General features: G+C 44.3%; 1 protein-coding gene across 4 annotated transcripts in view; it reads right to left on the reverse strand.

The window, feature by feature from the left end:
• Positions 1-4808: 4808 nt before the first annotated feature.
• The window catches only part of pld1b (phospholipase D1b), a 55854-nt gene continuing 43449 nt past the window's right edge, over positions 4809-17213 (reverse strand). For all 4 annotated transcript variants that reach the window (XM_080794252.1, XM_080794249.1, XM_080794251.1 and 1 more), the window contains 8 exons: positions 16448-16558; positions 15895-15983; positions 14835-14948; positions 14320-14369; positions 10967-11101; positions 9472-9625; positions 7706-7823; positions 4809-7293 (listed from right to left, as the gene is read on the reverse strand). In XM_080794252.1, coding sequence (XP_080650378.1) covers positions 7069-7293; positions 7706-7823; positions 9472-9625; positions 10967-11101; positions 14320-14369; positions 14835-14948; positions 15895-15983; positions 16448-16558 — 996 coding nt within the window. In that variant the 3' untranslated portion in view covers positions 4809-7068. The remainder of the gene's footprint in view (positions 7294-7705; positions 7824-9471; positions 9626-10966; positions 11102-14319; positions 14370-14834; positions 14949-15894; positions 15984-16447; positions 16559-17213) is intronic.

Genomic DNA, 17213 nt, shown 5'->3' on the forward strand with positions numbered 1-17213 from the left:
GTGTGATTTAGAGTGCTATGAGCACAATGAAACAAACATTAATTTAGGAGATTAATTCACTAATGGCAACATGGTATTTCTAATTCAGATTCCAACCTCTTCGTATAACAGATAATAACAGAGATTCATAAAGCCTCACCTCCCCTGAGCAGAACTATATGGAAGAGGATGAGGATGGATATCATGACACTAATAGTGACGCTATCCACACTTTTCCTGGGCTGTGTGTGCTCCAGTTCCTGTCGATTTGATCCAATGAAAGCCAATGAAACTGGTCAGATGACCAATGATATCCAATGAAATCAACAGGAACTGGAGCACACACAGCCCAGGAAAAGTGTGGATAGCTTGCCTTTTATTGCTGCCTAAAATACTCCAAACACTGTTGTTCACCACCCGGAGTCAGAAACAGGAACTGCAGGATGAGGAAAGAAAGACAGAGAACAGAGAGGGACCAAGATAAGAGGGTGGGGTGAGCAGAGAGAATGGAGGGGAACCACTTGCCATTCCGAATCCCACGACGACATATGACATGTTTTATAAAAAATGTCCACAACGTCAAGTATAGCAATACAGATATCAAACTGTAACATCTCAACACCAGGGTCACTAGAGTTCTTTCTTGCCCGTCCCTGTGTGGTTTAGATGGAAAGGAGGGAGGGAGGGAGGGAGGCAGGCAGGCAGGCAGGCAGGCAGGCAGGCAGGCAGGCAGGCAGACAGACATGTGTAAACAGACAGAGACTGGCAATGTCTCTTGGGTTCTGGGCTGACACGAGGGCCGTAAAAGATGTCTGTGTCAACAGGTTATAGTGAAATGACTATCAGAGCATGCAGTTCTGAAACAGACAGCAGGCTGTGAACTAGTGCTATGTGTGTTTGAGTGATTTCATGTAACTTGAGGTTTGGTGCAGAGATTGGAGTCTCTCTCTACGGGGCGGACAGTAGCAAAGCAAACAGGGAGGGAGACATGCAGACAGATCCGGCCTCTAATGGGATTCCAGTTTGGATCCGTGTGGTCAGAATGACCTAACAACTCAACCACATCAGTCAGAATGGGAATGAGAGACACTTTATTATAATATGCCAAGTATGAGGTTCATATTATATATAAGTTAACGCGTAAGGCACATTGGGGAGGAGGAAGGATATAGAGGAGAGAGAGGTAAAGAGAGCGGGAAAGAGAGAGAGAGAGAGAGAGAGAGAGAGAGAGCGAGAGAGAGGAGCAGTGCGAGAACAACATACATGCACAGTAGGAGGGGTTGTGATGTTGTAAATGTTTCTGTGTAGGATAACAGAGTGAGCGTGAGAGATGAAAATAAGAGTGACAGACTGGACGCACTGAGCTGGTTCCAATCCACAGTGCACACAAAATCACCCAAACCAAATATACGCCTACGTATGCAAACACTTACACATCCAAACACAGGGATGTACGCAAAGTCAAATATACACACAGGGAAGTAGACATGTTTATTCAAATACAGGGAAGTACACACACACAGTTCCACAGTCATAGACAGACACACAGACAAACACACCTATTCCCACACTCCGTCAATGTCCACACCCTCAGGTAGGCGAAGGGTGAGGGAATTTAGATTGTACTAGATTAGTATGGATTCTACATTCCACAAGTGTGTGTGTGTGTGTGTGTGTGTGTGTGTGTGTGTGTGTGTGTGTGTGTGTGTGTGTGTGCGTGCGTGCGTGCGTGCGTGCGTGCGTGTGTGTGTGTGTAAGTATTTTAGAGATGTGCATACTTTCTTTTGGATTCTAATAAACACACACGTGCGTGCACACACACACACACACACACACACACACACACACACACACACACACACACACACACACACACACGTATGTGTTGAAAAACCAGCATACCCGTTAGTCATTGACTGATGTTACTTTGCAAAGTAAGGACAGTGTTGTGTCTGTAATGGGTCAGGTCATCTCTGGGTCACCTGTTGAACACACACACACACACACACACACACACACACACACACACACACACACACACACACACACACACACACACACACACAGTAGACAGCCGATATGAAGTCCCGCTCAATTGGCTGGTCGGGGGGTGTGTTAGTTTGTGTGTGCATATGGGCTGCGAGTGTGAGTCATGTGTGTGGTTGCCAATGCCAACCGTCCCTTGAAATATGGAATTGTACCCTTATTTGGAAACACAAATCAGTGTATTGTGTTATCAATCAATGACACACATCCTAAGTGCAAACAGCTCATGTTATACGGCACATACTGTACAGGTTTAAACCCTCTAGTCTTGAGTAGACCTGAGTTGTCTCTGTACTTTGGACCACTTTTTGCCGTCCACACCAAAGCCCTTTGCTTTGGTATCTTGGTATCTTTTGACTAATGTTCCCTGGGGTTCAAGTGGTTAAATAGACAAATGTTACACGCAGTGAGATTCTATCTTTTCTGATGACTCCTTATTCTTCTTAAATAAGGGACGCCCGGCGCGGGGTGTCCCTTATTTCGTGAGTGACGATGATGAGTGTGCTTTTTGGTGAGTTTGGTGAATCTCCGGGTCTTGTGTGAGGCAGAGTTACACAACATTTCACACAGATGCAGGAAGTTCTGATTCATCTCTGTTAAAATGGGTCATCACGCCTACAGCGGGGACACACTTAAAGGAACACGACTTCACCCATTTTCATCCGATATCTTTAAATAACTGCTCCTCACACTCACTGCTCATTTTAGATGGCACCATTTACATCAACTCGCTCTGTGTCAGAGACGTGGGCTGTCGTCAGAAACCTGCTTACCAATGTGGGCGATTATGGCATCGTCAATGGGGAATTCCAACTAAGCTATACAGTATGTGAAAGTACAGCCTTTCTCTTCCTGGAAAGTTAGCATGCTGATTATGATGATGATGACCAATATAATCATATATGGATGATGAAAAAAGGGGAATTAGAGAGGAGAGAAAGACACAGATGGAGATAGAGAAAGAACGGAGAGATTTGAGTCAAGTCAAGTCTGTTGTCACCTAGTCTCTCTCTCGACTGTTGACTCCGTCAATCAAATTCTAAGGAAAAGAGGGCACTGTGGGTTCTCACATTGGGCGGCGGTGGACCAGGGGTATAGAGCAATGTATAGAGCAATGACAGCACGCACGTGGGGGGGGGGGCACAATGCTGGCAACTTCCAGCTTCTTCCAAAGAGTATAAAAACTTCAGCAAAATTCTGCAAAACTTCCACTGTACCCATTGGCAAAACAAAGGAAAAACAAGCACCTCCGTTAGTCACAGTCTGTCTGGAGAGACTAGGTACTCCATTACTCTTCTTCATACACCTCTGCCCCCTCAGTCTTTCTTACCACCTTCCCGATTTGGTGCTCCGTGCTGAGATCACAATCACATGGGACTGGTACTCCAACTCCCCTCCAAGCCTACATTTTCACATTGCCCTGTGTCCACTACAACCTGCAGGCCAGGGTACCACCCAAATAATTGTCAAAACACTAACATTTTATTCATAATATATTAAAAAAATCACACCCGTGTGAACCCAGTGGTGCAACTCCCCTCTCTCTCTCTCCCCCCCTCCTCTCTCTCTCTCTCTCTCTCTCATTAGCAGGCAACAGTGCAGCGCTGTCTCTCTCTCTCTGTTTCTGGCAAACAGCGCCCCCTACTGGTACTCATTATACTGGTGCTCATTAACACATAGATAGGTGAACACAGACACACGGGTCACATAGACACAGACACGCACGGACATTGCTGTTCCTTGGAGTGGTTGGTTGCACCACTCAAAAATGACATGGGTTCTTTAAAATCGTTAGCGATTCATAGGCTACAGTAGTCTACTGTAGCAACGTATTATATTATATTACGTTCGTTCCATCGATCCAAGCTGGAAAACAATCACTTTGTTGATTATTAAAATAAAAATCCTCGTTTTAGAGTTCTATACATAAAGTACAGTAGCAGGAAGAATAAGATGCATCTTTAGGTATAACCATTATTATAACATTTTGCTGCAAGGTCACCCAGGTGGACATCTTCTCTCTCGTGAACTCAAAGAGATTGAAGCAATCTTTGAAACCTGCTCTCAACATGTGGGCTGGGGCCCACTGGTGGGCCACAAGGATACTGCAAGTGGAAGATGGTATAGCCAAAAATACCAGAGTAGGAGGGAAACCAAAGAGGACATGCATACAGTACATGTGACGAAAATCTGGTCATTTTTTTTAATAGTCACTAATACATCGTTTATTTCCTCGTTTCACAAAAACAATGCAACACGTTACACTGCGACTGGAGGTCGTGTTGTCGGGGAATTACAAGGAAAAAAACAGTCTGTGCAAAAGTGCAATTCAATAGAGACATATAGAGATTATTGTATTTAACCACTTAAACCCTAGGTAGGATACTACACTGACTGGTATAGATCCCCCTACTTCTTTCCTATGCACCATTAATCACTTTGAACAAAAAATTGTCGATCTAAAACGTTCTAGTTGCTCGCCTCGTGAGCTTATAGATCTGCCATTTTCCCCACAATAAGACAATCTTATGTCTGCCTATATTATGACATGCTCAGAATAGAGAGACTAGGGTTTATGTGGTTAAGAGATAACACGGAGACAGAGAGAGAGAGAGAGAGAGAGAGAGAGAGAGAGAGACAGACAGAAGAGAGACAGACAGACAGACAGACAGAGAGAAGAGAGACAGACAAGACAGACAGAGAGAAGAGAGACAGACAAGACAGACAGAGAGAAGAGAGAGAGACAGACAGACAGACAGAAGAGAGACAGACAAGACAGACAGAGAGAAGAGAGACAGACAGACAGAGAGAGAAGAGAGAGACAGACAGACAGACAGACAGACGAGAGAATTAGTGATTCTCAACCTTGTGTTTCTCATGATCCAATACTTGCAGAATGCTGAACTTCGACACCAAACTCTGCTGCACCTTTTCCAGGCTCGTTGCACTGTACCGTCCTACAGCGAGAATAAAAAATATAGACTTGGTGGCTCTCTAAAACATCACACTAGACTTCACAAGAAAATAATATACTTTGATTAAGACACAAGACAGTATAAGTAAGATAGCGAGTGATGTCTTCGTTTCTTCGTTCAAACATTTTTGTGGCCCTTTGAGGCCCCCCCCTGAGCCCTAGGTTGAGAACCACTGAAATAGGAGGTAAGAGAGAAACAGAGGTAGAGAGAGAGAGAGAGAGAGAAAGAGGGAACAAGAGTAGATCGATCAGTGGCTCCCAAACGTTTCTTATTTAATTTCAAGGACCCCCCAGTTTGGTATGCATTAAGGCCACGGAACGCCATAACTCTGAGAGTGTACAAATGGAAAAAATAAATGGACCCCTATAAGGGTCCATTTGGCTCCATTTGTACATACTCTGAGTCACAGACCTGGAATCGTCCCGTCCATTTGGTTCCTAAACTTCCTTCACATCAATAAAAATTAAAAAATGATAAAATGAGGACCCCCTGATGGTCCCCCGGACCCCGTAAATTAAGAACCACTGAATTTGAAAATAAGACTTCTCTGGTTGATACCTGGGCATACCGTAAACATAGCTTGCATAGCACACATTTTTATCCTGTAGGTTTGTATGCATTTCTGTACACGTAAAAGTTACGCTGCAGGCAATAAGCGGCAACATCTAATGGCAACTCATTATTTACATGCTAGCTAGCTAGATATGTGTTAACGCCTATATGACGACATCTGAATTAGTAATTGGTTAGCTTTAGTTAAGCTTGAATTACTAATAGCAGTGACACATGCGATGCCATGCATACTAGACACATAATGGAAGACATGTTATGGACATTCATAGCTGAGACTTTAGCATGCAGGAAACAGTAGCTGGGTAACGTTGTATGGCGAAACCATAATCCAAACGCCAGTTCGCCAGCCTTTCCGATAAAACCAGAGGTTGTTTTAAGGCTTAGTACAGAATTAAAATCCACCACAACATGGGGAATATAAATGAAGTGTGAACAGCAATAACAAATATAGTCTATGGTCCATGGCACTTTGAGATTCTCTGTTTGACAAAAAAACAAAACAAAACAAAGTCAGCAGGCCTAAAATACATGGCGATGTACAGTATATAACAGTATTAAGACTTTAAAACGAAAAAATAAAATCTGGAGGGTGCCGCCACCTCCCATATCTCTGCACGTCGCACCGTAAGCCTAATTTACACTTTGGACATGCAACGTGTCGCTTGCCGTAATCGATTTTCAAGTGAAAAGTAAGACGTTTTCCACTTGGAAAATCAGCGAGCGACGCAGCCACACAACAAAGCATGAATCCGGCGTTACTCGTCAAAAACGTCCTTTAGTGTCTTTCCGATCCGTCCTGTCTCGCCGTGGAGACCCACTCGGAGCTGCGTTCGCCCAACGCACTGCGTTGCATAGTGTTGGTATCAGCAGTAGAAGGTTATAGTCTTTTCTCTCGGGCACTGGTCGCTTCAATTCTTCCCTCTTTTTTTTCTCCTTGCTTCCTCCTTTCGTACTTCATGTTATTTGTTAAGCACTGATATGCTCAGTCGAGAGGCACACTAGTAGTAGTGCTGGTATGGTTTACTTCATTGAATGCAAGAGTCTGTGTGTGTGTGTGTGTGTGTGTGTGTGTGTGTCTGTAGCAAGTAACAACACTGTATGTTTCTACGTATATTTGTAGCTTGTATGTAGTGTGTGTGTGTGTGTGTGTGTGTGTGTGTGTGTGTGCGCGTGTGTGAGAATTCAATTCCGACCATTTGTGTGTACGTGGCTGCGCGCGTGTGTCCACAGCAACCGATCACGTTTATGATTTTAAGACTCGTTGATTTGATGTATTTATGATGTTTAGTGACAATGATAACATACTGTAAATATGTGTGTGTCACGTGTGTTAAGCAAAATAAACTCATATATGGAATATCTCACTGTGAATGCGCGCACACACACACACAGTCACACACGCGCGCGAGCGCACAAACACACACACACACGCGCAATGGAAATCCGCGTATGCATGCGCATTAACAGTTCCCGTTGTGTCCACCTCCTCCGTGGCTCAGGTCCAGACCTCCATGGGCACCATGGCCTCCTTGACGCCGATGGGCGGAAGGAGGTTCTGCTCGGCCAGGAACTGGAGTGGGAACTGGACCAGGAAGCCCCGGATCTTCCTCAGCTCCTCGTGGGCGCGGGCCGTGTCCTCCTGGGCCAGCCCGGGGTGCAACAGGAAGGTGTCCAACTCGGCCATGTTCCGCACGTCACTGGAGGGCAGGCAGCGGAACACCTGGAGAGGGAACGGAGAGAGAGAGAGGAGAGGAGGGGAGGGGATGGAGCGGGAGGTGGTCAGGAGGAGATGGAACTAGAGAGAATGAGAAATAACAATGCGAGATGTATACCAGCTCAGTGGCCTTGTGGTTAGAGTGTCCGCCTTGAGACTGGGAGGTCGGGGTTCGATCCCTGGCTGGGTCATATACCAAAGACTATGAAAAATGGGCCTTCGCACTCAGCATCAAGGGTTGGATTGGGGTAAGTCCCTACGACATACTATAGCATCATGTCCTGGGGGTGTACTTGTACATCAAGCTGCTACAGAAACAGGAGATTGGCTCCTGCCCTATGTGCCTTATTTACTTATGTGAGATGTATAGAAATAGATAGATACGTGGATGTGTGTGTGTGTGTGTGTACACGCGCACTTTCTGGTAGATGGTAGCGTTAATAGCACATGTGGTCATCCAGATCTCCTTGTAGAAGTGATCACTGAGGGGGTCTGACACGTCGATGGAGGGGTCCGTGTGAGCCCCTAGTATCATCCTGACGGAGGAGAGAGAGAGATTAAGAGGGACAGGGAGAGAGAGAGAGAGAAAGAGACAGGGAGATAGAGAGCAATCGATGAAGAGAGAGGGAGACAAAGAGACAGGGAATGGGGAGAGAGAGAGAGAGAGAGAAAGAGAGAGAGGGGGATAGAGTGGGTAGATAGAGGGAAATAGAGAGAAGGGGAAAGAAAGGGGGAGGGAAGAGAGTCAGAGAAGAGAGGAGAAAGGTGGATGTTAACGTAAAAACTCACATCAAAAGGAAATACAAAAGTTTCTTAAGAAAATGACTGTATTGCTGAATATTGCAGGAAAATGCATGGTGCGCGTGCGCACACACGCACACGCACACGCACACACACACACACACACACACACACACACACACACACACACACACACACACACACACACACACACACACACACACACACACACACACACACAGTTTGCATTTACAGCTGACGCTTAGCCGAGGCCTTTTATCTTGAGTGACTTGTAATCAATACAGTCTTACAGGCACTTCCCCTCCTGTATCCCCCTGTCCTCTCAGGTTTAAACGTGTAAGCAAGTCATTTAAACAGTGGCATCAGTTCATATAAAATGATCGTCTAGTCTTCTTTGAACAGAAACATAATTGTTTAAGCATAAACACAAATGTTTTTCCTTAAAACCTTGATATACGAGTTTACGCTATGTTCGTTCCACCGACGCAAGGAACACAGAACACAAGCGATAGAATAATCATTACAAATGAACGTGCTCTGAAAAGACACGTGGCCCGCACCCATCTGCTTGCCGTGGTTAAGTGGGAAAGCAGGCAGGTTCTATTAGTTCAATGGTAAAAAACAAAAATCCAGCAGGAAACAGGGTTCGAATCCAGGGGTAGAGGGGGAAAGTTACTTTAACCCATTCTGGGCGGGAACCCCTATTGGTGTTTTAACCATTATTTTAAACTTTATCTATTGAGAAATAGCAGATCTACAAGCTCATAGTGTGGCACCGAGTGCCGCGCTACGAGCTTGTAGATCTGCAAAAGAAAATGTAATCGTGAAAATCATGAATATATATTCTTTCGTTTTTAACTCAAATCTTTGCGTCTGGGCAGTCCCTGGAACAACATTTTTTCAGATGGGGGGGGGGGGGGGGGGGGGGGGGGTCGACGGCCAAATACAGATAATTCTGGGGGTCCTTGACATGAAAATGCTTGAGCACCGCTGACACAGAAACATGAGGTTTTTCAGAAAACTCAGTCATGATTTAGAAGACATTTGTAGAATCGTCCTCAGGTCTAAATGCTTCTCAGAGCGTATGTCAGAAACCTCAGGTACATTACAGTATGTACATTATTTTATCTTATTGATCTCTCTCTTCCCCTAGCCCCCCCCCCCCCCCCCCCCCCACTCCCATTTCTTCTTCCCTTTTTTATGGAAATAACAAAATCAATGGACCTTGCACAAAAACAAATTTCACACACTGTAACCCCTCACTGTATATAACCCTGTGATGTTGTGACAATAAATATCGTTTCTGAATTTGTATTACCAGCCACAGACGGTGCCTGGAGGACCACTGAGCCATGGGCCCAGGCGGCCGTCGCTTCTGAATTCTATAACAAGAACAAAAACGAGAAGAGAGACAGGACGTACTTGAAGCATTCCAGGCGTAGCTGCAGTGCGTAGGGACCGGCCTGATACGGCTGCCCGTCCATCACCGACGCGACGCTCTCAGAGTCCTCCACGATCACCGCCACCTCGCTGTCTCGCTTCCCCAGCATGCTCCTGTCGTTTATGTTGGCGGAACCTGATGTCATGAAAAAGAGAAGTGTTTTTTACTGCCGTGCCGCGTGTCGAGATGAGATGGATACGGCAGATAGAGATAGGCCCTTTATTGATCCCGCAAGTGAAATTCAGTCGCCACACGGCAGTTATACGGCAGTCATAGAAGCCGCGAGAACGGATAAGAAAAACACGGCCCGATAAGAAAACTGGCCAGCCATGTAGCAAAGAGATAAGAAAATTAAACAGATAAGGACAGGGCTCAAAGACAGAAAGCAATAGCGTGAGCAAAATAGTCTTGCATATAGCCGGACATCTCCACCTATACCGTGATCTAAATTCAATCAATGAGATAATTAAGAACAAAATATATAAAGCTGTGTCCCAGCTGGACCAATGCATGCACTTTAGGGGCGGTCCTTTGATTGTATCAGCAGTGGTGTGTACTGTAGACGGTTTGTTAATGCGGATTGATTTAACCAATGTATTAGATAGTACCAGTATCAACCAGAAGAGGGCAGTATGGGATTTGTTTTCGCACCATAAATTGACCAACTATTTGAATGGAGTGGTTAACTGATGCATGCAAAATGCATAATTTAACACATTTCATGTATTTTCATTAAAAATAAGCTGATCTTTGAGGATTCAAACTGTGAATGAAGATTCACAGATCTCTTCCGCTAGTTATTTGCTGTCTAAAATCCTTTCATATCATTTGCTGTCTAAATCTTTTCACATCATTTGCTGTCTAAATCCTCTCATATAATTTGCTGTCTAAATCTTTTCACATAATTTGCTGTCTAAATCCTCTCATATAATTTGCTGTCTAAATCCTCTCATATAATTTGCTGTCTAAATCCTTTCAAATAATTATTTTGCTGTGGCTGAGAGGTGTCCTAAATGGTGATGAAGCTATTCAAATGGTAGTCAAATGTAGTGCCTTTATCCAAAGCGCTTTACAATGTGGCTTACATACACCCATTCACACACCGATGGCGTGGAATCGGGAACCTTCCGTTTCCCGAGCAGACGCATTACCTCCTGAGCCATTGCCACCCCTGATGTTCCATCTTCAGAGGTTCTGTTTATGAGCTGTATTATACCACTTGCTGCAGAAGAAACCCAATGTGCCCCTCTGAGGGATCATAAATGTCCCTAGTCGATTATTCTTTCTAGAAGTGTGTTATCACCGTTTGTCATAAAGTGTCATGCAAAAAATCGCAAACATACGGTAGCCGATCTACAAACCTCACAAGTTTGCAGAGCCGATACTATTTTGGAAAACTTTTACTACTTAAATTTAAAAAAGGGAAAAGGGAGTGGAAATATAATCAGTTCATGGTACAACAGCTGGCCCACGTACCGATGATGACGGTGTTGTCGTCTGCGATGAGCATCTTGCTGTGGACGTAGATGAGCTCCGTCACCAGCTTTCCCTCCAGCTCAGCGTGGGTTCGCAGCCCGGCAATGGAGATGTAGTTCATCCACTGGTCTCCCACTGAGAGACAGAGAGAGAGAGAGAGAGAGGTGGGGGTTATCTTATCTCATCTACTATCTCTGTGTGTATCCTATGTGTGCATCCTATGCATCTTGAGAACGGCCCAATCGATCGACTTCAACTCGGCACATGGTGGACAATAGTTTTTTTTTATCAATATGATGTCATAGTACTGACATCATAGACTGACCTGGAGTCCTGGACTCCATGTTTAGGCATGGCTGACACAGAACTCTGGATAGAAAAGTAACATAGACCAACAGAAAAGTAACATAGACCAACAGACCAAACATAGACCAAAGATCTCTATACATAATAGTCTTCATGTGCAGTGGCACGCACAGATACACTAGGGGGTGCTAGAGCACCCCTGCCCTTTAATAATGCCCTTTTGGGAAAAACAAAACAAAAAAGTGTATTTTATTTTCTTATTTTGTAGTGTACAGTGTACACTGTACAGTATGTGGACCATGGTGACATTGATCAATTCTTGATAAAAAAGCTTCTAATATATTATTTAGGCCCCACAATCTATAAATCTCACCGGTTCCACAAGGTGCCCTTTTTTAATTTGAGCACCTGCCCCTCTTAAATGCCTGTGCACGCCACTGTTCATGTGTTTGTGCTTTACGGAGACTGAGAGGTGGGAGCAGAGAGATATGAAACCTTGGGGTTTTGAGGTACGAAAATGAAGCCATGATGTTGTGGTTATGTGAATATGTGGTAATATACATATGAATTAGCTGAGGTTCTGCCTCGAGACACGAAAAAGAACTCGGGTTAAGCGAGAAACAAAGAGAGAAAGATAGCGAGGGAGGGCAGAGGGAGGTACGAAGAGAGAGCGAGAAAGAGTACTGATAAAATGAGACAAAGAGAGACAACGAAGCACAGGAAGAAGCAGACAATCTTTAGGTTGCGTTCACACAAGGCACGTGCAAAGATGCAAAGATCGCAGCATATTTGTCGCGTTGTCGCTTCGTAGGTAAACCTGTTGCTCACACGGCCGTTGGCGTCATCAAGCGTGCGTCGGAGGCGCGGCGGCCAGCGGGGGGAGATCGAGAAAAAAACAACAATCCAGCATGTAGCTTTGTAACTTTGCATCTGGAAGTTGAACCCTGCGCAGCTTCAATTCGTATAGCTTAATTGCGGCAGCTAGAAACGTCGGATACATCTTCATGTCGTTGGCTTCCATTGACAACGAACGGTAGACTAGACTGTATAGTTGCATCTGCCCGTGTGAACGCACCATTAGAGCCATTGCATAACATTGATTTATTTTTTTATCATCATTTATTTTGAGGGTTTTCTCTTTTTTTTACATAGACACAAGGACAACACAATACAAGACACATCACAATACAAGACAGTTACTTAAAAAAATACTAACAACAATGTGTATAAAAACAACAATGAAGAAACAAAGAAAATAAAAGAGAAAAGGAAAAAATATATATATCATTTCCAAGTGGTACAGGGTTGTGAAATGCATGTGTGCAAGTGAAGTGGGTTCCGTCCTACACAGAATCTACTCTTCGATATAATCCAAAAGGGGGGTCCATACCTCTACGAATACATCTGCCTTATTTTGTGTTTCATAATTAAGTCTCTCCAGTGGTAATAGTGACATTATTTGGGCCGTCGTCCACATTATGTTGAATTTCGTTTTAAAACATCTTTTCTTTAACTTTTGGGGGCTCTTCAAGCAGCAGCATGCGTGGCAGTAATGGAATAGCAGAGATCCAGTGTAGCAGAGAGAGAGAGAGAGCCATATTTAAAGTGGATTGCCTTGGCTTGTTCATGTTGTAAGAATGAGCTGTGATTTGTGTGTAAAAAAAGCTTGGCTGAAACACTTCAATTCAATTAACAGATTGACAGCTGATTACGGCTTGGGGGACATGTATAGGACTCACGTGTCCTGCATGAACTTACTTGATACTTCATAAGCGAGGGATACATTGTGAGAGAAACAGACAAGAGAAGAGAAATGAGAGAAAATGTGTGCATTTGCCAGACATATCAAACCATTCCAGCCACACACCACACACCTCCCTGCTGAGACGGCATCAAGAAGACCACACCACCAATGACAGAGACAGCCAGGGTCCACACTGTGTAATTCTAAACCGGTTCAGCTATAATGGTTCTTGGTGGTGCTCAGCTGTTATTCAATATGGGTGACTTTCATGTGTGTTTGGGTTCATGTAATTTTGGAGTTCTCATCTCCCTCCGAAGGAAAAGTGGACACACATAAAAGACAGTAGGAAAACTTAAGAGGGAGACCGTGAGAGAGAGAGACACAGACAGTAGGAAAGTTGAGAGGGAGACTATGTAAGAGGGACAAACAGTAGGAAAGCTGTGAGATTTAATCGTAGGTAGTAGGCAGGCAGCTCTACTTTGGTACTGATGAGCAGAGAGTTTCCTGCAGGTTCAAGGCCAGAAAACAAAGTGGCTGTCAGCAGCTATACACAGAAAACCCAGGGTCACCTTTTATTTAGCCACGGCTGATCAACCCGCTTCGAATGTTATCAACCCATAATCACCAGTAGGTTACTTATCACTGGAACGCAATCGAGCCAGCCAGCCTCGCCTGGAGCCTACTGGCGATTTTTCAAAAAATAGCAGACCTACAAGCTTAAGACTTAAGACTGAGGTTAGGGTTAGAGTTAAGGTGCACGTTTTTCTGATTTTTAGCAGCGTTTCTCCATCGGGCTTTTCCGAAAAACGCGCCCAGTGTGCAACCACCTTTAGGGTTAGTAATAGTCGGACAACGCGTTTCCTAATCACAGTCAGTTTAGGCTCCAGGCGAGCCTGCTGACTCGATTGCTTTCTAGTCAACTAATCAAATGATCAAATCAAATCAAATCAACTAATCGAATAATTCCCGAGCGCGGCACAGCTGAAGCTCACCGCTCCTTGGCTGCGGCTCACCGCTCCAAGAGATGGGTCAAATGCGGAGAAAAACTTTCACTGCGGTAACGTAATGTTCATTCGAATCTTCTAGGCTGATTTGCTGAACACATGACTTTCATGACTATAACGACAAGGTCTACTCTCTTGAAAAACCTGAAATCCGACAATCTGCTACTGCTGGCTGCCGAGCGCCAGAGGTTCTTCAATTGAACAGGCTCATATGGGCCTCATTCACCGGCCCATATTATGGTTTTTAGGTTTTGAAACGGTGACACTTTGGTCACCGGCTTTAAGTAACTGTAACTTACTTTCTCTCTTCAACTGGGATATGATGGAGCAGTCCCCTCTGATCATAGTCCTACGAAGAGACACACAAATTAAAATTATTTGTTGTTAATTAAGTCAACCATTATTTATTCAGTTATTTCATCAGCATCAATGACTAACTCCTGACTCCTGACTCTATGTGCTACGGTATGTAAGACATGAAGTGCCATTCATAACAATGCAAGCCCTTGTGTGTGTGTGTGTGTGTGTTCACATAGGGAGGGTTGAAAATTAACTAAATGTTAACACAAACACACACCCAGTAAAGAGCTGTTATCTATACTAGGTAAACAGTGCAGCTAAATCTTCTTCCTTTTAACTTTAACTTAGAACTCCACACACACACACACACACACACACACACACACACACACACACACACACACACACACACACACACACAGACACAGACACAGACACAGACACACACAGACACAGACACAGACACAGACACACACACACACACACACACACACACACACACACACACACACACCTGTAGTTGAAGTGCATGACGGCCTGGATGGCGCTGCCTCCTCCCGTGTTAATGTTTCCCTCGAACCCAGGAAGTAAAGGAGTCACCACGTACACGCGGTACTTCTTCCCTTCCCTGCAGACACAAGTTATGAATTATGATGTGGTTAGTGCACTGGTTACAATGTAATGACATGTGTTACAGTGACATGTTAGTACACTGGACATAAATTAACACTGGACTAATTGTGTGTGTGTGTGTGTGTGTGTGTGTGTGTGTGTGTGTGTGTGTGTGTGTGTGTGTGTGTCTGTCTCGTCTGTTATAGGCAGTTTGTCTGTGTGGAGAAGGAGGTGCCATGTGTATCCTTAAGTGAACATGAACTGTCAACCCCGTTATATTTGTTTCCTTGTAAAATTAATTGTAATTTGTGGATTCAAATAAAGAAATCGAAATGTGTGTGTGTGTGTGTGTGTGTGTGTGTGTGTGTGTGTGTGTGTGTGTGTGTGTGTGTGTGTGTGTGTGCAGAGGCTATAGTACTGTATGTGTGTTGTGCTTGTGAATTGTTGTGTAGAGTAGTTCTTGGGTGTGACCACTGTGTGCTTGTCTGTGCGTGTGCGTGTGCGTGTGCGTGTGTGTGTGTGTGTGTCTGAGTATGCGTGTTTGCTTTAGTCCATCTGATCCATCCCCAAGTCAACATATATGTCTCCGTTTACACACTTTCATCTGATAAGCCCCTTGACAACGGAACAAGAGAGTGAGAGACGAGTGGATAGAGAAACAGAGAGAAAGACAGACAGAGTGTTTGCCTTAAAAAGTCAGATATTCAAATACCTCGTGTACCTGTCCAAGTCAAACAAACTCAGATGACTCAAGACGACTTTACGACTTGAGAAAATATTAGTCATTTAGGAAACATTCTGAATCGAACAGGAATGCATCCATCAATGTCAACGCTTTGTGTGTGTGTGTGTGTGTGTGTTCCTCATGTACTTCCCTCATAAATCATTAAAAGATAAGATAAGTAAACAGTGCAGTTCTTTGACAACACTGTACATTTACAGAGTGTGTGTGCGCGCTGTACCTGAATGCTCTGATGATGCGTTCGGCTATAGTGTCTCCTATCTTGTTGAAGACGTGTCTGTTGTCTGCACAGCTGATGAAAAACTGATTCTGAAGGAGGAAAACACACGAAAACACACTTAATTGATAATGAATGACCCATGCTGAGGTAGCTGTGTGTTAAAGTCTTAATCTTAAACTAATAGTTGTAATAATATCAAATACTCCAAAGTGAAATATAGAGATAAAACCAATTGACTTTTCTTTTTTTAATTATTATTTTTATCCCACGATTTTGTAACCCACTTTTCACCCCTGGGTCAATTATCTAATGTGATCCAGGGCTCTACACACCCTCCGCCAACCTGGGGAGAGCAACGGACTTCAACTCATGCTTCCTTCATGCATGAGTGTCCAGGTCGCTCCTTTACACCTGACAGGGGGGGAGTTTCCCTGGTTGGACGTACAGTAGCGTGTTGAAAGGAACACGTTATTCCAACCAGTTCCTTTCAACATTTCAACATCTGACTTCAGAACATCAGTGTGCAGTGCTTGCGTGTTGCATGTAGCCGTACCTCTATGTAGATGAAGTGCTGGCTGTTTTTGATGACATCAACATAGGCGTTGTGGATGGACTCCTCGTGGTACTTGATACCTGCTGACCAGTCACAGGACGAACGCAGGATCTAGAGAGAGAGAGTGAGAGACAGACAGAATGAATGAATAATGCTTACACTAGTTTGTATACATTTATATGCCAGCCTGCATGTGTGTTGGTCACATTCAGTACATCTTTTACATGACATGGTTAGAATGTCTGATTCTTATCGGTCAATTTCTGAATTCAGCGTTCCGTTACATTTCAATAATGACCACTGAACTTGCATGTCTAATCAAAGACTCTTCTTCTAGACCATCTGGGGCCCGTTTCACGAAACTTGGATTAGACATTAAACCAGGATTTAACAGTAATATATCCTGGATCAGCGATTAACCAGTTTCATGAAAGCCGGGTTCATCTTGCCAGCAGGGGCGTTACTATAGCGCGACGCAGACAACGCGACTGCGTGGGGGGGGCCCTGAGGCAAGGGGGGCACACGGCCACCCACCCGTGCAGTCTGTAAAATAAAATTATAAACACATAATGAGATGCAATGACAGTTGACAAGGCTGTAGGCTAATAACGTGAAGGAAGTCAGAGATTGTGCAGTGGGCTTTCCCAGTCTGGAGTCCCGACAGCCAGGTACGTTCACAAATCATAACTACAACTGTACAGTTTCAGTGCCCCGCTGTTTAAAAACCAACACGCAGTTTGGGCTTGTTTTTACAGGCTGCAGCTGT

The sequence above is a fragment of the Protomyctophum bolini genome (assembly GCF_963924005.1).
Source record: "Protomyctophum bolini genome assembly, chromosome: 21".
NCBI lineage: Eukaryota > Metazoa > Chordata > Actinopteri > Myctophiformes > Myctophidae > Protomyctophum > Protomyctophum bolini.